Genomic DNA, 25531 nt, shown 5'->3' with positions numbered 1-25531 from the left:
ATCTACCCAGCACACCCACCAGGGGCGACGCTCTGCCCACCAGGGGGCGATGCTCTGCCCATCCTGGGCGTCGCCATGTTGCAACCAGAGCCACTCTAGCACCTGGGGCAGAGGCCACAGAGCCATCCCCAGCGCCCGGGCCATCTTTGCTCCAATGGAGCCTTGGCTGCGGGAGGGGAAGAGAGAGACAGAGAGGGAAAGTGCGGCGGAGGGGTGAAGAAGCAAATGGGCGCTTCTCCTGTGTGCCCTGGCCGGGAATCGAACCCGGGTCCTCCGCACGCTAGGCTGACGCTCTACCGCTGAGCCAACCGGCCAGGGCTTGTTTTCTTAACAGGTGATAGTCTTGTTTACTGATCTCAGCAGGGGGCTTCCTTGAAACTGTATTCAGGAATGCGGTGGGTGTGACCTGAGACTCTGAAGGCTTCTTCCACCAACTAATCTCTCTGGGGGCAGAGTGTTTTCTCAGCTTCAGTAGGGGGAGGTGTATCTCAGATCTCCATGGAGACCTGAGTTACTGCCCCTCCTCCCCACTTCTTGTTTTCAGCTATGTCTTGTTGCACTGATTGGAGCTGGAGAGATGTCTGGAGATCTCTGATCCGGAAGCAATTCAGTACTGTTTTGTGGGGAAGAATCAGTCCCTCCCCCACCTATGGCTGCCTCCAGCACGGATGAATCAGCTTTTTTTAGATCATGTCCTGCATTCCTTAGCCCCTCACAGTCTGTCCCTCTCTCTTTCCTTTCCACTTGGGAGATAAGCTGGTCTTTTCAACACACCTTGCTCCCTGGTGGCCAGGCAAGTGGCTGTGAGCAGTATTTTCTGCTCTTTTCCCTGGGGTGAGATCCCCTCTGGGCTTTCAGCCTCACCCCCCCCCCTCCGTTCCTGTAAGCAGGGGAGATTCAGGCGCTCTCTACCAGGTTTGTTGTGGCTTCTTCTTTGCTCCTTGGTTTTTGAGAGCTGTTTTTTTAGTCCAGAGTTGGTTTTTCACACTGATTTTTCCTAAATTGATTTGTATTCCAGTTTGGTGGTGAGAGCTGGGTATCCGTGCATCCACCTACTCCGCTGCCATCTTCAGGTCTCTCAGAGTATACATTCTTTTCAAGTGCTCATGTTACATTCTCTGATTATTGCTTATCCCACCATGTTCTCTGGAAGAGGCTGTTGCCAGCAAATTTTTAAATTGATTTCACTTTCTAACATGTTCTCCCTATGAAGTGACAGAGATGGTCACTAGAAGCCTTAGCAGCTCTCTTATTGGCCCAGTTTGAGGCCCTTGCTCAATCCTTGAACCAATCACTGGCCAAAGAGATGGAATGCTTTGCTTCATTAGGCCTCAGTGACCTGTCAGTAGACGGGGGAAGGTACCCCACTCCACCTAATGTACGGGGATCGACAGTGGAGCAGGGTTTTCCCAACAGAGGCTTCATTTAGTCCCTTGTCTTGTCTGCCTCACAGCTTCATGCTCTACACTAAACTTCGCAGCAGTTCCTTAGTGCTTTACTCGTTTTACTTTCTCCTGTGACACATTCCTTCCTGGGCCCCAAGTGTCCTGTTTCAGCCGCCTCTTACTAGCGAAGTCTTATTTTATCTTTTAGGATCTTAAGTGGCCCCTTATGCCAACAGTCCTTTTTTGTATTGTGACCTGTTGGCACTTCTCTCTCACTAACCCCATGCTCTGAGGATGACAGCTTGGTTTGTTATCTTCATAACCTCAGGCCAGAGTGTGCTGCTGCTGGGTACACAATAGACCTTTAAATTTTTATAAAGTACTTTTATTTTTAAAATTATATTTCTATATTTCTACATTGTTATGTGGGTTTTCAGATTTGTTGAGAATAGATGGCAGGAACATTTAAGGCAGTGTTTTGTCAGGGTACTATTCTTTTTTTAATTTTTTATTTATTGATTTTAGTGAAAGAGGATAAGAAACAGGAACATCAATTTGTTAAACTGGCAACCTCTGCACCATCAGTCAACAGAGCCAAATATCAACAGTACAACAATTGACATTTCTTTTGAGAGCCAAATTTTTTAAACTTAAACTATATATGTAGGCACATTCCTTATCGAGGTAGCACCTGCACGTGGTATTTTGTGGAAGAGCCACACTCAAGGGGTCAAAGAACCGCCTCTGGCTCACAAGTAAGCTGTGGTTTGCTGACCACTGCTAACCAATAGAGCCATCTAGCCAGGGCTTGTCTGGTTACTGTTGTATAGAATCTTGGTTTTAGGTGTCTGCTTCAGTAATTCATGTGTCTTTCTTTTTTATAGAGGACCCACAGACATGAATTATTTACTCCTCCAGTGATTGGTTTTCACTCTGATGAAAATGGAAGCAAATTCCAGGTTAGAACACTATCCTAGTTTTTTAGGGGGTGTAAGTGTACATGTTTAATATTTATTGCTTATTCTAATTTATTGGATTTCAAATGAAAATGAACCTAGCTAATTGAACTGTGCATGCCCACTGTTTGATAAAGTCCTGTCCAATGTCCTATGTACTACAAATCTCTAATAAAAGCAACGACTTCCTTCTCTGGGGCAGGCCCTGTGACTGTAGTAGCCCCTACATAGTCTCCCAGTCACCAAGACAAATCCCTAGTCCTTCTCCGTTTGCTATGTAGTGCATTGGCTTTCTGTCCAACTCTCAGCATTACCGTCTGCCCTCACCATACTGCAAAACATGGGCCCTTGCCCAGCCCAGCCCTCTAGTGACCACCATCCACTTGTTCAATTAAAATGTATTGTGTCATTTGGAGTGAAAGCTTTACACGAGCACTAAAGAAACATTTTGTAGAATGAAATGTGAATTTCAATACTTTTCCCAGTCTTTAATCATATTTTTATTCTCTTAACTGTCCTTTTGAAGAACCTAAATTCTTAATTTTGTTGAAGTCCAAATAACAGTTTTTTAAAATCAGATAATATTTTTGGCATTCTTTCTAAGAAATCTTTACCTAACTCAGTTTTTAGGATATATCTTTTTCTTCAGATTTATCGCTAAGTATTTTTTTTTAATTATTTAAATGTACATTATACTCCTCTGTTGCTTTAGGTTCATGTTTTTTAAGAGGAACTCCAATATCAAATGTTAACAGTAATTATGCCTTTATTTCTTTCTTCTTTAATTTTTTTCTCTATATTAAACATTTATTATTTGTAATTAAAACCATTATGTGGGAAAGATAAAAGAAGCTCTACCTGGTAGTTCCTATAAAAATGAAAAATTATATACCTTTCATCCAGGGATTCTGTTTAGCTTTTTGTAAGTTCATAATGTATTTTCTAAGCTTCGTTTGCTTTTCTACAGGAAAGTAGGTATAAATACAAAATGTGCATTCAAATTTTATTTACTAATAAAAATATTAGTTTCTTGCCTGACCGGGCAGTGGTGCAGGGGATAGAGCATCAGACTGGGATGCAGAAAACCCAGGTTCAAGACCCCGAGGTCGCCAGCTTGAGCGAGGGCTCATCTGGTTTGAACAAAAAGCTCACCAGCTTGAGCCCAAGCTCGCTGGCTCAAGCAAGGGGTTACTCGGTCTGCTGAAGGCCCGCGGTCAAGGCACGTATGAGAAAGCAGTCAATGAACAACTAAGGTGTTGCAACGCGCAACGAAAAACTAATGATTGATGCTTCTCATCTCTCTCCGTTCCTGTCTGTCTGTCCCTGTCTATCTCTCTCTCTGACTCACTCTATGTCTCTGTAAAAAATAAATAAATAAATAAATATTGGCGACCTCGGGTCTCGAACCCGGGTCCTCTGCATCCCAGTCCAACGCTCTATCCACTTCGCCACTGCCCGGTCAGGCAAAAAAATATTAATTTCTTTAAAAATGTATTTTCAGTCTTTAAGAATTTGTTTTGTTTTATTTTAGCTTAAAACAGTGGAAACCCTATTGGGCAGTACAACCAAAATTGGAGACGTAATTGTTCTTGGAATGATAACGCAATTGAAAGAGGTAAGCTTAACTGAAGAAGCATCAGACTTTTATGTGCACCCTTTGGAAAGATGACATGCAAGTTACAGGTAGCATTTCTACAGGGGTACAGGAGCATAGTCTGCACTGAGGGCTCCTATCTCAGGGACCATGTGATCTTTTCATCTGTGTCTGGTTTCCATGTAGACATCAGGAAGGAGTGCTTTATACCAACAATCAGACTGCACGGTCTTCAGTGGTCTCAAGTTAGTGATCAGTCTGAGGTCACCAGACTAGTAAATGGAAAAGCCGAGACTAGAAACTGTTAAATTTTTGAAGTGTACTATGTACCCTCCACTATATTCTGTTGTCAAAATTGTCAGTGTTTTAATTATTTTATCATAGTATTCATTTTTACATAAATATGGACATAATGCCTTTTAATTTATTTTTAGGGGAAATTTTTTCTGGAAGATCCAACAGGAACAGTACAACTGGATCTTAGTAAAGCTATATCCTTCACTTTTATTTTTTAAAATCTGTGACTTAGACAAATTGATTATATATCATTCTCAAATTTAGCCATTTGGTTTCCCAGTATGGTGATGGTGTGAAAATTTAGAGACATAGGCCCTGGCCGGTTGGCTCAGCGGTAGAGCGTCGGCCTAGCATGCGGAGGACCCGGGTTCGATTCCCGGCCAGGGCACATAGGAGAAGTGCCCATTTGCTTCTCCACCCCTCCGCCGCGCCTTCCTCTCTGTCTCTCTCTTCCCCTCCCGCAGCCAAGGCTCCATTGGAGCAAAGATGGCCCGGGCGCTGGGGATGGCTCTGTGGCCTCTGCCCCAGGCGCTAGAGTGGCTCTGGTCGCAACATGGCGACACCCAGGAGGGTCGCAACATGGCGACGCCCAGGATGGGCAGAGCATCGCCCCCTGGTGGGCGTGCCTGGTGGATCCCGGTCGGGCGCATGCGGGAGTCTGTCTGTCTCTCCCTGTTTCCAGCTTCAGAAAAATGCAAAAAAAAAAAAAAATTTAGAGACATACTCCTAAAAAGACAAAAATTCCATCTTATTTGGAAAATCCAGACAAATTGTTGAGGGAGTTGATAACATGCTAAGAATAATCTGTTTGTTTATTTATTTAACTTAGAAATGGAGAGAGACGAACAGTATCAACTCATAGTAGTTACGTCACTTTAGTTATTCATTGATTGCTTCTCATACGTTCCTGGAGCAGGGGGCTCCAGCTAAGCTGGTGACTCCTTGCTCAAGCAAGCAGCCTTCTCACTGAAGCCAGCGACCCCGTGATTTAGCTCATGAGCCCGTGCTCAAGCCAGATGAGCCTGTGCTCAAGCCAGTGACCTCAGCCTCCCAGGTCAATGCTCTATCTACTGCTCCACCACCGGTCAGGCAAGAATGATCTATACTGTCAATATTACCAGGCATGTCCCAGAATCAGACATAGGGACATTTAAACCTAAAATTTTTAAAGATATGATCTATTCACAGTTTTAAATGTGATGTCTTTGAATTTATTATTTAGAAATCCTTTTGGGCCCAAAATGTATATTGATCTTATCACTACCTCAAGCATGGAAATCAAATTATTTTCCTCAGCTTTGTGTACCAGTTCCATAGTGGTTTATACACAGAGTCATGCTTTGTCTTAGCAGAAGGTAAGTCAGTCTTCTTTTCTCCTGACCTTTTCATCGTTCTACAGTGAAACCATTTCTACATTGGTTTAGATACGTTAACATGGAATAATTTGGGAGAACACTGATTATGAGAGCATACTTCTGTCAACTTTAACTGTGAGACTCCTGTTGGCACAGGTCTCCTTTTGGGTTGATGAAAATATTCTGAAATCAGTGGTGATGGTTGTACAACTTGTGAATATACCAAAAAAACCACTGTCTTATATATATATTTTTATTTACTTATTTATTTAATGTACATACTTTCAAAGGTGGATTGTATGATTTATAAATTATATCTCAATAAATTTGAAAAAACAGATTTTACATAGGATCATAAAATGAAACATTTCCTAACCAATGTACCTAATCTCTCTTTACTGATACATACATTGAAAAGTTTCAATTCTGAGTATTTCATGAGCTCTTTTTTTGTTGCTTGTTTTTTGTTTTAAATAGAACTGGGCCTGTGTCTGGATATGAGGTTGTTATCTAGCTCAGTGGGATGAGGTGATAGCCTAGCATTACTGCTTTGTGTTCTGTAGTCTGTTCTTTCAAGCAAGAAGAGGAGTTGGACAAATGAAAGTGATTTTTTTAATTTTATTTTTTTCAGGTTGGTTTGAAGATCAAGTGTTTCATGTCAATGCCTTTGGATTTCCACCCACTGAACCTGCTAATACTACAAGGTATAAACATGTTTGACTTAAACTCTGTAGGACTTGTGTAACACTGGCAGTAATGAATGTAAGACAGTGTATCAGCTTAGTTATTACAAAGGGCCTCAGTCTTTGCATTAGCATGCAAAGAGCCATGGAAAGTTAGAGTTAGAAGACTGGGGATTACACGTAACTGAAAACTAGTGGATTGACAGCAGATTCATTGCAAAAGCATTTCTGCACTTTGTCTTCAACTGGGAAAGATTTCCAATCGACCTGCCTTACCAGCCTTGTAGGTTGATGAGAAGCTCAACTGAGATAAGAGCTAGGAAAACACTTTGAAGACTATGATAGCCGTGTCAGTATAAAGTTGTTATTTTTTTGTATCCTACTAATGAATGAAAGTTAAAATAGGCATTCTGTAGTTAATATAAGTGAAAGCATCATAATTTTAGAGCAATTCCAAGAAGGGCGTTCTCTGAGAGGAGTGAGCTCCTCACACCTGAGCTGTTTCAGCAGAAACTGATTGCATAAGAGCTGTAGCTGGTTGGCCGGGGGTTGAACGGAGTCTACGGACCTTTCTTTCTTTTCCTGCTGAGATGTTCAGACACATTTTGAGTGAGTTCAGATGTTTAAAAATAAGAGATTTCTCATTAAAGTCTAGATTTCTGGGTTCTTTTGAACCATCAGATCTGGGACCATGGTGCCTGAATTCTCACATGGCTACATCTCTGCTGTAGTGATTCCTGTGGGCAGGTTATGTGTGCACCCAGCTCCTACCTGGTCAGTCTTAGCTGCCGCAGCAGCACCTGCTTTGATATGTGTGTCCTTCCTGAAGCCTGTGAGTGTTTGAGTCTGCTGCCTCTGGGGGCGATTGCAGTTGCTTTCTAATCTGCAGGTTCTATTGTGATAGTAAAAATTTCTAGTAAGGATAGGATTTTAGTTCTGCGCACTTGTATCGTTCAGGTGCAGAGGTGATGCTTGCTGGCCGGGCATCATTGGCCGGGCAGCCTCTGCAGGACAGCTCTCTTCCTCTGAAGTAATTTGGGGACAGTCTGGTCACACTAAGGAGAACACAAGCCAGCTACTTTTAAGAGAGTGTTTTTAATGCTAGTTTGTGACTTTTCTACAGTATGGTAGATTATCTTTGAAATATATTTCAGTCAAAATTGCTGTCTTGGTGTTTTAGTTTCATGCAAACTTCAAAACTACTACTTGGGGATGAGAGGTGTATTACCATTTGTTTCAGTTTAGCAGAGTTCATCATTGTAGTGTCTCAAATGTTCCATTTAAATTATGCCATTTCCTTTAAATTTTACTTTTTGTGGGTGTTTAGTACACCAAAGACTAGTATGAGGAATCATAGTTACATTAAAATAGTCATTTTAGCCTAACCAGGCGATGGTGCAGTGGATAGAGCGTCAGACTGGGATGCAGAGGACCCAGGTTCGAGACCCCGAGGTCGCCACCTTGAGTATGGGCTCATCTGGTTTGAGCAAAGCTCACCAGCTTGGACCCAAGGTCAGTGGCTTGAGCAAGGGGTTACTTGGTCTGCTGAAGGACCACCATGGTCAAGGCACATATGAGAAAGCAATCAATGAACAACTAAGGTGTCACAACGAAAAACTGATGATTGATGCTTATCTCTCTCCGTTTCTGTCTGTCTGTCCTTATCCCTCACTCTGACTCTCTGTTTCTGTAAAAAAATAAATAAAATAAAGTAGTCATTTTATTCCTATTGGGATTTTAAATTACTTTTTTCTTGAAAAACCTCCCAAATAAAATTCAAAGGGCTGTATTCTGGTGGTAGTTGGTGGATTCAAGAACAGATATTTTATTAAGTATTTTTATGTATAGAATACCATTTTAGGGATACAAATAAGTCTACAGCGTGATCTGGTGCCAAAAGGATTTACACTAACCTAATGCCTTCCCATCGATGCAGTTTATCATATAATTTTTTTTAGAATTCAGACTTTCCAGAACTTCATTACCATCTTGATCAGTCTTTCACTGGTACAGGGCATGTGATTTGTGTTTTCTGAGTCCGAGGTGGTTCCTTGAATTTCTAGAGTATTTCTTTCTTTTCAAATCTGACAACTTAGGGAAATAGGTACTGTCAGGCCTTCCTCTTGCTCATGTATTTGCACCTTACAGTCCATGAGCCATGGACAGAAGATGTTAGTAAGGCTTTTCTACATTTCAATTTTTTAAATATCAATTAAGAGGTATTTTTTTCTGTGATGCTCTAGTTTATGCTTGGGTTTCTATTTAATTGAAGCCACCATACAATTGTATCAACTTACTGTATTCCTCTGATAACTGCAAGATTTTAACTGTAAGATCATACTTTGAAAATGCTGTGTCCAGTTGTTTGTAACAATAACAGCTATCATGTCCCAGTGCTAACAATGTACTAAGTAAGCCCTGAACCCCAATGGCTAGTCCTGGTATACCTCCAAATTTTCACAATTCTGGGATGTAGGTTAGCCTTTGTAGACCTCCTTAATTCTTTAGAATGAATTTCTGGAAGTGGAATTGTGTGGTCAGTTTTAAAAGACACAGACATAGCCTATTAAGAATTTTATATACTGTTTCTAGATTGCTTGCTTTCTCATTTTAGAACATTTAAATAAACTTGTGTGCTAACAAATAGTATGTTTTAATGGTACTATATGCATTGATGGGGAAGAAGAAACCTCATTAGATAGAAAGAAGCTTAATTTATAAAATTATAAAAATATCTCAACAGAATATAGAAGATAATAATTGTTACAATTACCTAGGGCATACTATGGAAATATAAATTTTTTTGGAGGGCCTTCTAATACATCTGTGAAGACTTCTGCCAAACTGAAACAGCTAGAAGAGGAAAATAAAGATGCCATGTTTGTGTTTGTGTCTGATGTTTGGTTAGACCAAGCAGAGGTGTTGGGAAAACTTCACACCATGTTTTCAGGTAGGTTGCATTTTGTTTTCTATTCTTTTTGAAGTATTATGACGGTCATGTTTTAAAACTACCTAAGTACTTAAAAATATGTTTATTGAGTAGTTGACTTTTTTAAAAAAACTTTGATTCAGCAGTGAGATATTTCAAATGAGTTCATCTCAAAGACTTACATTTTTACATTTGAAAATAACTTTGTGTATGTGTGTGTATTCATGGTAAATAGAGTTAGTCCTTGGTATAAGAGTAGATAAGAGCTTGGGCTTTGGTGTCTGACAGACCTAGATTTATGATGCAGCGTAATGCTTGAGCAGATTACTTAATCTCTCTTAGCTTCTAGGGATGCCGTGAGGATTAGTCAACCCACTGCAGGACCTGCCACATAATAAGTGTTCACTGGACCCATTATTACTATTGCTTTTAAATAATAAGTTATTAAAATATTGTTTTTTTTATTAACTCATGGCTAAAGAGTATTAAACCTGACTGCACATTTTATTCACTAAGTCTTCATGAAAGAACAATTCCTTGTGTACATTACTGAAGGAGCACCTTTATTCTCATTTTTAGGTTATTCACCAGCACCTCCAACCTGCTTTATTCTGTGTGGCAATTTTTCATCTGCACCATATGGAAAAAATCAAGTTCAAGCTTTGAAAGGTATTGAGGATCTCTTGAAAAAATGTTTCTATATTTATATAAACTAATATGAAGTAATCGATATTTTGTAACTAATGAAAAATAATTTGATATTTATGTGCATTATATGCAAATTAAATTTAATATTTCTTTAAAATTTTAGAGTCCCTTAAAACTTTGGCGGACATAATCTGTGAATATCCCAATATTCACCAGAGGTAATGATTTCTTCTGCCATATTTTTTATTTAAACAATTTTGTTTAAAAATAAAAACCCAGAAAATGAACCTTAAGTTTGATAGCAGTGATTATTTAAAAAGATAGAAAGAAAAAGATGAGGAAACAGGTAAGAGATAAAATTATTCTCACATCATGACAATGTATGTTATACTCCTAGAGGCTTACAGTGCAAAGTATTAAAAGGGTGAGTGACAATTTCAACCATATTTTGAATTTCTTGGTGACATTACTCAAAGTCTGGAGTGGAGTAGTGTTCTTCAGTGAGATGGTCTTTGGTGACATGTGTCTCTTTAAATTTAAAGCATAATTATTTAAAGTTAAATCAAATGTAAACTGTCATTGCAGGAGCCGTAGGTCAGGCCCTCAGTAATTGGGCAGTGCAGACACAGCATTTTCATCATTGCTGAAGGACTACTGGACAGTGACTCTTAGTAGTTTATTTATTAAAATGCATGAAATGTTTTTAAAATCAGTTAAGTTTATCACTTAATTAAAGATAATAACTTGTTTTTAGAAAATTCGATAAGGTTGCAATTTTTTTTTTTAATGGATCATTTTGAATTTTGCTACAGTAGTCGTTTTGTGTTTATACCTGGTCCAGAGGACCTTGGATTTGGTTCCATCTTACCAAGGTAAGTTTTATTCAGATTTTTGTAACAGTAAAGGAAATTCTGTAACATTTAAAAATATATATTGTATCATGTAAATTGTTTTCATAGGCCACCACTTGCCGAACACATTACTAATGAATTCAGACAAAGAGTGCCATTTTCGGTTTTTACTACTAATCCTTGCAGGTAAATATTAGAATTTAGTGTTATGGTTTTTTTCCTTTCATTTAAAAATTAGTTCTTAAAATGTGTCTCAATTTTGACTATTATGAGATATTTTTCTTTATTTTAGGTTTCTCAAAACTTTAAGGTATTTTAACTGTATTTAAATAACTCACTAATAATGACTCTAGAAGCTTGACTAATGGAGATTTTAAAATAGATATTCTCATTGCACATCTTTAAGCAAAGTGACAGTGGAGGAATGCAAAGATGACAGCTTTCCTATGTGTGCTGCTTATCGTGATCATAGCTCTTCTAAGGGTGAACCCTCCATCCTGGTCCTCTCTTGCCTGCCCACATTCTTTCCTGCAGTGACCTTATATAGCTCCATGGCTTTAAATACCATCTGTGTTCTGACAACTCCCACATTTATGTATGCAGCTCAGACCTCCTGCCAGACTCCGGTCCCAAGGAGTCAGCTGCCTGCTCATTTCCCCCGGCTGCCTGCTCATTTCCCCCGGCTGCCCAGTAGACAGCTCTGCCTGAGCCCCTGAGCCTCCTCCCTCATCCTGTAGCCTGTTCTGTAGCCTTCTATCCTTTTAGTTGCTCAGGTCCAACTTTTGGGGGTTTCTCTCATGCGGTTTTTTGGGAAGTCCTTCAGACATTTTAAAGAAGACTTCGAAATATATCCAGAATCTGGCTGCCTCTCTCTACCTCCATGTCTGTAATCATCTGTTATCTTCTAGCTTAGGTTACTGTATGTAATAGCCTCCTGGTTGTTCTCCAGCTTCTCCGCCTGCCCTTCTGATGTCTGTTCTTCACACTGTGTCAGAGTGGTCCCTTAAAATGAAGGCCCCTTACCGATCCTGGAAGATGGGACCCCTCATGTCTTTCAGTAGCAGCCAGTATCCTTGCAATGGTAGTCAGGGCTCTGCGTGGTAATGCTGGTTTCCTCTCTGATTTCTTCTGCTTTTCCTCCTTATTTATTCAAGTTTCTCCAGCTTTTTCTCTGGTCCTCAGATGCGCCAGGTGTGCTCTGTCGTCGAGCCTGTGCTACACCTACACCTGCGCCCGCTGCCGGCAGCGTTCTTTCCCCACTGCCTCTCACCTCCTTCAAGTCCGTACGCAGATCAAACTTCGTTATATGCCGTCCTGTTCTGATAATCCTCTTTCATACTCCAGCCTTCTGGACGTTCTCTCCCACAAATGTTCCTAGCTAACCTGTCTTTTTATTTGTCTCATATATGTAATCATCTTCCAACTTACCCTATAATTAGCATGTTTATTGTTCATTTCCTCTGACCACCCTCCTCTTTTTAGAATTACGTGAGGGCTGGGATCTTTTTGTTCTGTTCACTCATTCCTAGAATAGTGCCATACATATACTAAGAGCTCAATAAATTACTGTTTAATGAATGGATGAATAGGTAAAACTCTGGTAGAATTTTTGCTGTGATAAACAATGGAAAGTTGGAATGGTTTTGTATTAGAAAATATTTTGCCTTTAAGTTTCCTCGTATATATTTTTTCTGATGGAAGACAAATTCAACTGCTGTTTTCATTTCAGGATTCAGTACTGTACACAAGAAATTGTTGTCTTTCGTGAAGACCTAGTAAATAAAATGTGCAGAAACTGTGTCCGTTTTCCTAGTAGCAATTTGGATATTCCAAATCATGTAAGTTCAGTCATCTTTCTGAAACTATCTTACATGTTGTATTACATAACACTTTGTTAAGCCACTTGATAATTTACCCTCTTATGTTTGTTTATGGTTCAGAATAATTTGTACTTACTTTTGTCAGTACGTTACAATTTGTTAGTCAGTGTTTCGCAACTTTCTCATTCAAGTATCCTCTTTCATTGAAGCTTCCTGTTTTGCTTTAAAATTAATAAATCTGCCTGACCAGGCGGTGGCGCAGTGGATAGAGTGTCAGACTGGGATGCAGAGGACCCAGGTTTGAGACCCCGAGGTCGCCAGCTTGAGCGTGGGCTCATCTGGTTTGAACAAAGCTCACTAGCTTGGACCCCAGGTCGCTGGCTTGAGCAAGGGGTTACTCGGTCTGCTGAAGACTCACAGTCAAGGCACATATGAGAAAGCAATCAATGAACTACTAAGGTGTCACAACGAAAAACTGATGATTTATGCTTCTCATCTCTCTCCGTTCATGTCTGTCCCTATCTATCCCTCTCTCTGACTCTCTCTCTGTCCTTGTAAAAAAAAAAAAATGAATAAATCTTACATTGTACTTTAAAATATATGTGTATTTGTTTTAATAAAGTGTTCATGTTTATTGAATATTTCTCGCAATAATATTTATCTCAGGAGACTGTGTAGTGTTTATCTCAGTTTCAGGGTTCCATGATATATAAGTATCAGGACCTGGTTACATGTACCCCCTTTTCAGAAGTATGAAACTAGATCATATAGGATATTTTCTATGTTTATTTTATAATACTTAAAGCTTATGTAGGCTAAATATCTGTTCTTGGCATTACTCAAGCTATGAAATTATTCTTAGATGCACAAAATTAATAAATGAGTATATTATATAGGTATAAGGACAGTTGCTCCAATATGACTATTGGGGGAGGTGCTTTTACGGTATCTGGTGTTAATTAAAAACTTATATATGATTGTTAATCTCATTTCGTATCCGTGTTTCCCAAAGCTCTGTGATTCAAAGTTCTCCAAATTGTTTCTTAAATTTTCTAATTCCTTTTGGTAATTAACATTTAATTTGAAATCATTTGTTAGCTGTTTTAACTTTTACAGATGAACTAAAATTTGTTTTGTGTCATTCTTTTTAGTTTGTAAAGACTATCTTATCCCAAGGACACCTGACTCCTCTACCCCTCTACGTGTGCCCAGTGTACTGGGCCTATGACTATGCTTTGAGAGTGTACCCTGTGCCGGATGTGCTTGTCATTGCAGACAAATATGACCCTTTCACTCTGACCAATACGGAGTGCCTCTGCATAAACCCAGTAAGACTGTAATTGACATAGAGTCACAATTTCTCATGATTACAGTGTTTATTTCTTTAAATTTAAAATATATGTTTAATACAATTAATGTCAGAGGGCCTGACCTGTGGTGGTGCAGTGGATAAAGCGTTGACCTGGAATGCTGAGGTCACCAGTTTGAAACCCTGGGCTTGCCTGGACAAGGCACATATGGGAGTTGATGCTTCCAGCTCCTCCCCCCACTTCATTCTCTCTCTCTATCTCTTTCCTCTCTAAAATGAATACATAAATTTAAAAAAATTAATGTTGGAGTAAAAATGTTATTAATGAAACTAAATTAATTTGATATATACAGAAAGGTTTTAAACCATCATTATGGCATGTGACTATAAAGTAATGTGACTTTTTCTTAAAAAATATATAAAGTGCCCTGGCCGGTTGGCTCAGCAGTAGAGCGTCAGCCTGGCATGTGGAAGTCCCGGGTTTGATTTCCAGCCAGGGCACATGGGAGAAGCGCCTATCTGCTTCGCCACCCTTCTCCCTCTCCTTTATCTCTCTCTTCCCCTCCTGTAGCCAAGGCTCCACTGGAGCAAGTTGGCTCTGAGCGCTGAGGATGGCTCCATGGTCTCACCTGAGGTGCTCAAAAGAGCTCAGTTGCTAAGCAACAGAGCAACACCCCAGATGGACAGAGCATTGCCCTCTAGTGGGCTTGCTGGGTGGATCGTGGTCAGGGTGCATGTAGAAGTCAGTCTCTGCCTCCTCTCCTCTCACTGAATATAAAAAAAGTACACTGACATTGATAGGTTCAAATGAATATTTTTTCCCTTCAAAATACCTTGGGAGCCCTGGCCAGTTGGCTCAGTGGTAGAGCATCGGCCTGGCATGCAGGAGTCCTGGGTTCGACTCCTGGCCAGGGCACACAGGAGAAGCGCCCGTCTGCTTCTCCACCCCTCCCCCTCTCCTTCCTCTCTGTCTCTCTCTTCCCCTCCCGCAGCCAAGGCTCCATTGGAGCAAAAGATGGCCCGGGCGCTGAGGATGGCTCCATGGCCTCTGCCTCAGGCGCTAGAATGGCCCTGGTTGCGACAGAGCGACGCCCCAGATGGGCAGAGCATCCCCCCTGGTGGGCATACCTGGTGGATCCCGGTCCGGCGCATGCAGGAGTCTGTCTGACTGCCTCCCCGTTTCCAACTTCAGGAAAATTAAATAAAATAAAAAAAACCTTGGGTTACTATAATGAGAATTGCTTTCAGAGCTTTTATTCCCTTTAAATTTTATTAATGAAATTAAAAACAAACTTTTTTTTTTTTTTTTTTGTATTTTTCTGAAGCTGGAAATGGGGAGGCAGTCAGACAGACTCCCGCATGCGCCCCACCGGGATCCACCTGGCACGCCCACCAGGGGGCGATGCTCTGCCCATCTGGGGCGTCACTCTGTCACGACCAGAGCCACTCTAGCGCCTGGGGCAGAGGCCAAGGAGTCATCCCCAGCGCCCGGGCCATCTTTTGCTCCAATGGAGCCTCGGCTGCGGCTGCGGGAGGGGAAGAGAGAGACAGAGAGGAAGGAGAGGGGAAGGGGTGGAGAAGCAGAGGGGCGCCTCTCCTGTGTGCCCTGGCCGGGAATTGAACCCAGGACTTCCGCACGCCAGGCCGACGCTCTACCACTGAGCCAACCAGCCAGGGCCAAAAACAAACATATTCATAGTACTTATTCTTTGAGGAGGATTTTTTTTTTAGGAGGATTTTGATTTTTAGAAATTACCCAAGTCCCCCAAAATCTAAACCTGATAAGTGGAAAATCTTATTGGGTTATATTTTATTATTTCATTTTTATGCAGAACATTGAAATTGCCTCAGAATTTCTATAGAAGTATGACTTTTTAAGTTTAGAGTATAAATACTGCATAAATGTTGTTGATGTCAGAATGTTTTTGCTATAAGTTTTATATGCTGTATGCCCCCTTGGTTCTTGTGAATTTTAGATCTTAATACTTTTCTGTTTCATGTAGGTCATTTTTTTTTTCATGTAGGTCATTTTTAGAAACATTGTTCCTTACTACTGGTTACTGCTTCCTCAAACACACAGACACACACACACACACACACACACACACACACACTTATTTATTTATTTATTTATTTTTATGCTAATGTGTTTTTTTTGTTGTTGTTTTTACAGGGACAGAGAGAGAGTCAGATAGAGGGATAGATAGGGACAGAGAGGAACGGAGAGAGATGAGAAGCATCAATCATCAGTTTTTCGTTGCGACACCTTAGTTGTTCATTAATAGCTTTCTCATATGTGCCTTGACCACGGGCCTTCAGCAGACCGAGTAACCCCTCGAGCCAGCGACTTAGGGTCCAAGCTGGTGAGCTTTTTGCTCAAGACAGATGAGCCTGCGCTCAAGCTGGCGACCTCGGGGTCTCGAACCTGGGTCCTTCCTCATCCCAGTCCAACGCTTTATCCACTGTGGTACTGCGTGGTCAGGCAACACACACACATTTATTATGTCCAGCTTCCTCTCACCCACAGAACTGTGCACATTCAGGACCACATTTTCACTGTGAGTGCTGTCCTGTGTACTGTGGGAAGCTTAGCTTCCACCCCCTGGGTCCAATTAACAGCCCTCAACTGCAGCAATAAAAAATGTCTGAGATATTTCACAAATGTGTCCTGGAAGACAAAACTGGCCTTCATTGAGAACTACTCTATGGACAAGCATAATCAACTGATTTGATTTTATTGTTTGAAATTGGTGGCCTGGTTTTTGTAGACTGTATTCACATCCCATTCTTTCACAGGGAGGCTATATCCTTATTTAAAATGAACAGTCTGGGTATTCTTATAGTTAATTCTCCATTTTAAAATACCTTATTACTGAGTTTTTCTACCTTTTCATCCTGTAGGTGAATAAACCACTTCCTATATACCATCATTACATCTTTTTTACCTTATTTGTACCTTTTGGGCCCCAAACTTGCCTATAACATTGCTTCATGCCTTCTGGATATTTACCCACATTCCCAAATGCCTACAATGAGTGAGGTATCGTGTGAGTGCTCAGGATGTGGAGAGTGAAATGGCAGTCTGCTCTGGAGCTGAATGTGTGTTCAGCTGCTTTGAGCACACATAGGAGGGGCCTCAAATCAGATTTTCACTGAGGAAAGGGGCAGGAAGATTTCTTAAAGATACCCAAGTGAGCTACATGCATCTTTAGTGTCACACAGTAATGTTTAGTTCTTATACTAAGTAGAGCCGCTTCTGTGTACTTTTCCAGTCACATCTATTAGCATAAGGCCTAGCCAACTTGGAAGGCCCTTTTGCTTCCAGTGGAGACATTTTATAGTAATACCATCTCTGTTAATATCAAGCAGAAATCTGTCTCATTACTTTATAGTCACATCTGACAACTTTAAAGTCATGACCAAGGAATTTTATTTTAAAAATAGGAATTCTTCTGTAAAAGTTGAATATTCATTTACAGGCTTTTTTTTTTTCTCCCCAAAGGGTTCTTTTCCAAGAAGTGGCTTTTCATTCAAAGTGTTTTATCCTTCCAATAAGATAGTAGAAGATAGGTAAGTGTGCCCACTAAACAGGAAAAGGAGCTGTTTCTTAGTGTTATATTGCTAAAGATCTGTAGGTGTATTGAGGTTTTTAAAAGTGTCTGCCATGACCCACTGGAAATGTTCCGGGCTGAAGTTACTGTGGTCAGGCTGTGTGACATAGCATTGTATGTACTGGATGGCATGTTTGTGATGGAAAAGATTGAGTGCTGTTTTCTGAGAGAAATCCAGGACCAGCTGTGGAGGTGGGCTAGCTAGCTCACAGGCTAGCTCCTAATGATGTTTGTGTTATTCTGAGACATCAGCCCTGCCTCCATATGGTTGAGTCTCAAAACCTAGGTAATCTGCCTTAAATTGGCAGCAAAGAAGATGGAAGGAGCTGGGTACAAGTGTGGTGATAGGGAGTGGTTGGGGTTGAAGGAGGTCTTGGGGGGGGGGGAGTTATCACCTAGTGGGCAGTGGTTTCAAAGGGTGGTCTACAAATCTCCTGCATCAGAATCCTCAGGGTCCTGGTTACAAACGTTAAGTTCTAGGATCCCACCCCAGATTTAGCAGGTGACTCGCTTTCTAGTTTATAGGCCCCACAAATACACATTTTGACACTATCCCTTAGATTCAGGAATTCTAACATGATGTCAGTTAAAGATATTTTGAAAAAGCTTCCACTTTCTGTTAAGAGCAAATAACCAAATAACTGTCCTCCAGTTTCTTCTTAAAGAATATAATCTTAAACATACAGCCGAATTGTCTTTATCTGTATGGGGGGGGGTGTAATTAAGAAATTTGTTAATAAAAATCAACACAATCATATGATAAAAATTTTCAAATAGGCCCTGGCCGGTTGGCTCAGCGGTAGAGCGTCGACCTGGTGTGCAGGGGACCTGGGTTCGATTCCCGGCCAGGGCACATAGGAGAAGCGCCCATTTGCTTTTCCACCCCCCCCCCCTTCCTCTCTGTCTCTCTCTTCCCCTCCCGCAGCCAAGGCTCCATTGGAGCAAAGATGGCCTGGGCGCTGAGGATGGCTCCTTGGCCTCTGCCCCAGGCGCTAGAGTGGCTCTGGTCGGGGCAGAGCGACGCCCCAGAGGGGTAGAGCATCACCCCCTGGTGGGCGTGCTGGGTGGATCCCGGTCGGGCGCATGCGGGAGTCTGTCTGACTGTCTCTCCCCGTTTCCAGCTTCGGAAAAATACAAAAAGAAATAAAAAAAAAATTTTTTTTTCAAATAATGCTTAACATTATAAAATTGAAAAGAAAAATGCCTCTGCTTCCTAACCCTGGGCCCATGAAGTTTCTTTATTTATTTATTTTTTTTATTTTTTATTTTTTTGTATTTTTCTGAAGCTGGAAACGAGGAAAGACAGATAGACTCCCGCATGCGCCCAACCGGGATCCAGCACGCCCACCAGGGGCGGAAGCTCTGCCCACCAGGGGGTGATGCTCTGCCCCTCCGGGGCGTAGCTCTGCCCCTCCGGGGCGTAGCTCTGCCACACCAAAGCCACTCTAGCGCCTGGGGCAGAGGCCAAGGAGCTATCCCCAGCCCCGGGCCATCTTTTACTCCAATGGAGCCTTGGCTGCAGGAGGGGAAGAGAGAGACAGAGAGGAAGGGGGGGGTGGGGGGGTGGAGAAGCAAATGGGTGCCTCTCCTATGTGCCCTGGCCAGGAATCGAACCTGGGTACCCCGCACACCAGGCCGACGCTCTACCGCTGAGCCAACCGGCCAGTGAGCCAACCGGCCAGGGCCTGAAGTTTCTTATATGTATTTCTTGGGGGGGAATATGCATTCTTGCAGCTCAATACTCATGGAGGATTCAAGTCTATTCACTTTATGAGATAGTCTAAGTTTTATTCTTAGATTCACTATTTGACATGTATTTAATTCTCAATATTTTCCAGGCACTGCTTAGTTTTTAGAGTATAACCAAATACTCTAATAAAGGTCTTTAATCCATAGGCCTGACATGTGTTTGACTTTACCTAGCTATTAGCACATTGGGTCCTAAAAAAATAAAAATATTGCTTTAGAGTGCCTTTAGGTGAAGGAAGTAATCGCTAGTCTCACTACTCTCTGTTGTCAACACCTGGATTCCCCTGAGGGCACTTGATTTTGTGACCCCAAGATTAAGTTACCTCGGAGGGCTGTCTACCTGGAGCATACTTTTGTCCACCTTCCTACTGACTTTTACTGGGCTGAGATTTGGTATAAAATTTATCCTGCTTTGAAAACCAGTCCTGGGAACTTTAAACAGGTCTCAGAATGAGAGAAATCTGTCTGTCCCAAGCAACTGTTAGTGCAGGGGTCCCCAAACTACGGCCCGCAGGCCACATGCGGCCCCCTGAGACCATTTATCCGGCCCGCCACACTTCCGGAAGGGGCACCTCTTTCATTGGTGGTCAGTGAGAGGAGTAAAGTACGGTGTTGCTCACGTACAGTACTACTTCTGGTGACTTGAGACGTATGCGTCACGGCTCCGGAAGCGCGTCCTATCACTTGTTAGGGCTAGCACTGACAAATAGGGATCTGGATATTGACCATCTCATTAGCCAAAAGCAGGACTATAGTTCCCATTGAAATACTGGTCAGTTTGTTGCTTTAAATTTACTTATTTATTTTAAATATTGTATTTGTTCCCGTTTTGTTTTTTTACTTTAAAATAAGATATGTGCAGTGTGCATGGGGATTTGTTCATAGTTTTTTTTTTATAGTCCGGCCCTCCAACGGTCTGAGGGACAGTAAACTGACCCCCTGTGTAAAAAGTTTGGGGACCCCTGTGTTAGTGTATGTGTTAGGGAACCTGTAACTCTTCTAACAGGCTCCCTTCTCTTTGGCTGCTAGAAAGCACAGCAGATGTGCTGCAGCCTGGCTCCATCTGCTTTTCAGACCTGTATTTTCGCCTTGAGTTTCCTCATTTACTTACTTTTATCTTTTATTACACTTATCTCTGCAAACCATTTTATATTTTTTAATGAGTTGGGATATAAGCAAATAACCCAGAAGAGGAAATTAACTGATTTATTATGATAGCACAAGACACTTCTGTTACATATCCTGTCATGTCCCTGACCACCGTGCAGAAGTGTTTTAAGCACTTCATAGAGATTTCTATGAGTTCTTAACACTGTATTAGAAGTCACTTATGTGCCTGTACCTCTTAAGTTTATAACACAGTAGTACTTGACTTGCAGTCTGTTGAGTTGTAATAGTTGGTTCCTTTATCTTCTGTGGACTCAGCTACTGAAAACCTTGGCTTAATTTCCAAACTATGATTAGTATTGATAATTTGAGGAGTCGTTTCAGTGCTAGATCTAACAAAGTGATGCCTGCTTATTTTTGAGAGAATGAAAAACTTTCAAGGTATAGAGGTCTTCCTGCTATTTTGTTTCTCCTAAGAAGAAATCTTTTGTTAGGATATTTGTGAAACTGTAGTGTAGAGTTAATCACAGAAATGCAGTCAAAGTAGATACGGTAACCTCTATCTCAACATGTACTATCAAATACAAACACTAAAAAGTAGTTGTTTTATTTAAAAACACAGTACTGGTGATGTAGAGGAGAAATATCCATTCTCACATTTAGTTGATCAGAAAAAAAAATGGAACTTGTATGGAGGGCAATTTGGCAAGATTCCTTAAGACCTAATAAGACTCCATATACCAGCAGTTCCATTCCTAGGGATTTATCCTACAAGTGGACTTGGGTTTATGCATAAAAACAGGACATTTCTTTTTCACAGCTGTTTTTATTGTAATTTTTATACTAGCAAAACAAGTGGTTTAAATATATATCCATTTAAATATATATACTTATTTAGAAGTTTTCTAATCTACTTAAATTTTAAGGCATTAAAGGGATTAAATAATTACAAACAATGTATTACTAATTGACAAAAGGTGCAGATAGTGCTGATAGTAGTCTACCACTTGTGTATGTGTTTCTGTAGCCTATGTCACCCCCCACACACACACACACACCAAGGTATATGACCAGAGTTAGACAATCTTTATGAGATATACAGTGGCTTCCAGGGAGCACAAACTGTGTAAAACTAACATATTTTTCCAGCACTGTTTCAATTTGGAACAATGTGCATGTATTTTTTAAATGAATTAACTAAAACTAAATATGAAGAAATGGACAATAACTTAGATTTCTAAAACGTTTCATTTTTTGATTTTCTATTTTCAGCAAACTTCAAGGTTTTTGAGATTTTTGAAGACCATTTGAAGAACAAAATTTATCAATTTTATGCCTAATTTTACATTTATATAATTTTGATATTAAGTTTAAATAAATGTATGGTGGCCTGACCAGGCGGTGACGCAGTGGATAGAGCGTCGGACTGGGATGCGGAGGACCCACGTTCAAGACCCTGAGGTCACCAGCTTGAACGCGGGCTCATCTGGCTTCAGCAAAGAGCTCACCAGCTTGGACCCAAGGTCGCTGGCTTGAGCAAGGGGTTACTCGGTCTGCTGAAGGCCTGCAGTCAAGGCACATATGAGAAAGCAATCAATGAACAACGGTGTTGCAACAAAAAACTGATGATTGATGCTTCTCATCTCTCTGCGTTCCTGTCTGCCCCTATCTATCCCTCTCTGTGTAAAAAAAAAAAAAAAAAAGGTGTGAACTTTAGAATGTTGTTTCAATTTGTATTTTATGAAATTTTGATATTGTTATAATAAACATGATGGTATAATTTAGTTTCATAGGAAAAATATGAAGATATGTATAAAGATGTAATCTCGCTATATGTTTGCATTTTAAAAACTGAAGTTTCATTACTTTTAGTTATGTTAGTTCATTTTAAGAAAAATATATTTGAAATTTTTGAATCATTATTTTAGTTAACTTAGGTTTTTTATTACCGTAAGAGTGCTAAGAGTCTATATGACAATTTTCAAACTTTAAATTTCAAGTTACAGAATTTATTCTAATGATAGTGAAAACTTTGTTTCAGGATATTACTGTGAATTTCATTGTATAATTAATTATCTTTTGGCACTGGAAATTTAAAAACACATAGTCCCCATGGTTTTTACATTTAGAAGACATGTTTATTATGAAGTCACGTGTTTTGCCATTTTGGCTGTAATTACTCAACACCATTCCCTTACTTTTAGTTTATGGTGTTGCAACAATAGCCCAAAAAGGAATCTGAATGACAGGAAGTTGTTAGAGAGGTACAGTGTTTCAAATTTAGGAGTAAACTTAATATTACAAAAAGCCCGCCATGGAAGACATTTCTTTTAATGAGAATTACTATTTGGGAAAAAGATAATGATAAAACAACAAAAATGACATATTAAAGAGAAAAAACTTAATGTGAATTTAATAAGTAAATTAGTGGCTAAGGATGAAGTGGTAACTTGGTATGTGGTTTAACGATAGGGAAGAATGTTACAAGAGGCCTGATATTAGAAGGATAAGATTTAACTTTAATTTCAAATAGCCTGGAAAAATTGAAGTTAAAGATGAAAACAAGGCATAAGTTCAAAAGCCACCAGATTGCTTGGAAAAATTTACAATTAGGGCCTTGAAAGTGAAATAGACATTGTGGGCTGTTGGTCTAGTTATAAGAGCCCAAGTGGAAGCTGGGTACAAGGTGTTGTTCCCTTGCTCAGTAACTCATTCATTTGACAAGTAATTCCTTCTATAAATAAGGGGGAGCTTTCTGAGGCCGCTTTGGAACACAGTTAATGGGTGAGTCGGTAGATAGGGTGTCTTTAGGGATTAGCAAGGTGAAGTGAGATGAACAGAGAAGTTGCCAGAACCAGGCAATAAGTATCAATAAGGTAAGACAGGAACCGAACCAGGTGGGAATTGGCATCGTCCAGAAATAAGGAAGCAGAAGTGTGAAGCATGAGGCAGTGGGGGAGCAGCACTGAAAGGGTATCCTGGGCCACCACTTTGGGTAAAAACAGTTGGTATGCCTCAGAGCAGGGGCCAGGGAGATCACACAAGACGGATATGGGTAAGATTGATCTGTGATGAGAGAAGCAACATTTGGTCTTCACGTTGAGGAACCACAGGAAGTGCCTGGGACTGCACAGACTGGAGTACTCAATCACTTATCTGTAAGGTCTCAGACCATCTACTCCGGACCTCGATTGCTCACTGGAGTTGGCATGCCATATTTGTGGAAGGAGAAAAAGCAGTTTGCATTAAGCAGTGGTCAGCAAACTCATTAGTCAACAGAGCCAAATTATCAACAGTATGATTGAAATTTCTTTTGAAATCCAAATTTTTTAAACTTAAGCTATATATAGGTAGGTACATTACTTATCGAGGTAGCACCCACACGTGGCATTTTGTGAAAGAGCCACACAAGGGCCAAAGAGCTGCATGTGGCTCGTGAGCCTGCAGTTTGCCGACCAGGGCACTAAGGGGTTAATAATTTATAATGGCCTTAATACTCATTCATATTTTAGTAAGGATAGCCTTTCTTCAAGGGGTGAATTTTAGGCAAAAGATCATTTGTTTGGGGCCTGGGAGCATTTTCCACAACTCTACATTTTTTCCCAAAGAGCTGCTGGGAAAGACTGTCACTTGGTAAGAAATATGGAAAGGTGGAGGATATGGACCCTTCTCAGAGAATCTAATGAAAACTTAAAGCCATCTGCTCAAAAAGAAAAAAGTCAGCATGAGCCTCCCCACTCATAATCTCACATATAATCTCAGTGCTCAGGAACTCTGAAGGCCATTCTCATTCCCAAACAGGAGTGGCCCATTGTCACGTGTGTAGTGTGATGTGTTCATGTTTGAAAATACCATTAAGGTGAAAATTGTTCAGGATTTCTAAGTTACAAAGGTAGCAAGATAAACTAATCGTTGGGTATGTTCACTGACATCAGGGCTATAACAAAATACATCTCTCATATGCTTTAAAGATCTATAATTCATCTTTATACCTCAAAGCCATTTCATATGTAAATCTAAGGTCTAAATTGTAGAGTACTTTAAAACTTTTTATTAAATAAGTTTGTAATAGGAAATTAGGAAACACAAGTAATCATGAAGAAAAATGTTTTAAGGACCTGCAATTTCACTATCATAGATAATCTGGTAATATTTTGGTATAGACCCTTTTGTTTTCTCTATACATACATTTTTTCCTACAAAAATATTTTGGGGATCATACTGTACATACTAAGCTTGCCTTTTTCTTTACTATATTCATCAAACACCTGAGTGCCTAACAGGTGTGGGCAAAAGTAGGTTTCCAGCTGTTCACATGGAAGACACGTAGGTCATGATTATTACAAGTTTTATTAACTCAGAAAAATGTCACAATGGCACAGTGCACTTAGGTACAATCTCGTAAGTGTTCAAATCACTAGCCTTTGTTATTTTCACATTCCTGTAGTCTACTTGCTGTACTCAAGCACACTTTGGCACAGGGCTCTTGATAAACCTACTTTGGCCAACCCCTGTATACTCTACAAACTGAGGAATCCAGTGGTAAACCAGAAAGGCAAGGCCCTAGCTTCCATGTTTACTTTAAAATAAGTACCACATATGGCCAGACCTATGGTGGCACAATGGATGAAGTGTCAACTTGGAATGCTGAGTTCACAGGATCAAAACCCTGGGCTTGCCCAGTCAACGCTGATTTGAGTTGGTGCTTTCTGCTCCTCCCTCCCACCCCCGTCTTTCTCCTCTAAAATCAATAAATAAAATATATGTTTTAAAGTACCAAATATGCCTGACCAGGCGGTGGCGCAGTGGATAGAGCGTCGGACTGGGATGCAGAGGACCCAGGTTTGAGACCCCGAGGTCGCCAGCTTAAGCGCGGGCTCATCTGGTTTGAGCAAAAAAGCCCACCAGCTTGAACCCAAGGTCACTGGCTCCAGCAAGGGGTTACTTGGTTTGCTGAAGGCCCGCAGTCAAGGCACATATGAGAAAGCAATTAATGAACAACTAAGGTGTTGCAACGCGCAATGAAAAACTAATGATTGATGCTTCTCATCTCCGTTCCTGTCTGTCTGTCCCTGTCTATCTCTCTCTCTGACTCACTCTCTGTCTCTGTAAAAAAAAAAAAAAAAAATTAAAAAAATACCAAATATGAGCCATTCTGAAAATAAAAACTATGTGGACAATTTTAAATGGAGTGCTGAAGGTGGGGGTCACTAAGGTGACATTTAAGTTCTCGAGAC

At 40.6% G+C, this 25531-nt stretch overlaps 1 protein-coding gene across 3 annotated transcripts in view; it reads left to right on the top strand.

The window, feature by feature from the left end:
• POLE2 (DNA polymerase epsilon 2, accessory subunit) overlaps positions 1 to 22078 on the top strand; it is a 39851-nt gene extending 17773 nt beyond the window's left edge. For 2 of the 3 annotated variants that reach the window (XM_066277916.1, XM_066277918.1), the window contains 15 exons: positions 2270 to 2344; positions 3873 to 3956; positions 4370 to 4426; positions 5539 to 5587; positions 6219 to 6291; positions 9048 to 9220; positions 9779 to 9868; positions 10011 to 10065; positions 10660 to 10719; positions 10807 to 10884; positions 10991 to 11008; positions 12428 to 12536; positions 13670 to 13846; positions 17330 to 17397; positions 21567 to 22078. In XM_066277916.1, the coding sequence (XP_066134013.1) occupies positions 2270 to 2344; positions 3873 to 3956; positions 4370 to 4426; positions 5539 to 5587; positions 6219 to 6291; positions 9048 to 9220; positions 9779 to 9868; positions 10011 to 10065; positions 10660 to 10719; positions 10807 to 10884; positions 10991 to 11008; positions 12428 to 12536; positions 13670 to 13846; positions 17330 to 17397; positions 21567 to 21585 (1185 nt within the window). In that variant the 3' untranslated portion in view covers positions 21586 to 22078. The remainder of the gene's footprint in view (positions 1 to 2269; positions 2345 to 3872; positions 3957 to 4369; positions 4427 to 5538; positions 5588 to 6218; positions 6292 to 9047; positions 9221 to 9778; positions 9869 to 10010; positions 10066 to 10659; positions 10720 to 10806; positions 10885 to 10990; positions 11009 to 12427; positions 12537 to 13669; positions 13847 to 17329; positions 17398 to 21566) is intronic. The other variant, XM_066277917.1, reaches the window with a different exon arrangement.
• The last annotated feature ends 3453 nt before the right edge of the window (positions 22079 to 25531 follow it).

The sequence above is a fragment of the Saccopteryx bilineata genome, chromosome 4 (assembly GCF_036850765.1).
Source record: "Saccopteryx bilineata isolate mSacBil1 chromosome 4, mSacBil1_pri_phased_curated, whole genome shotgun sequence".
NCBI classification, from domain to species: Eukaryota; Metazoa; Chordata; class Mammalia; order Chiroptera; family Emballonuridae; genus Saccopteryx; species Saccopteryx bilineata.
Note: the sequence above shows the minus strand (reverse complement) of the source record. Positions and strands in the feature narration are given on the sequence as shown.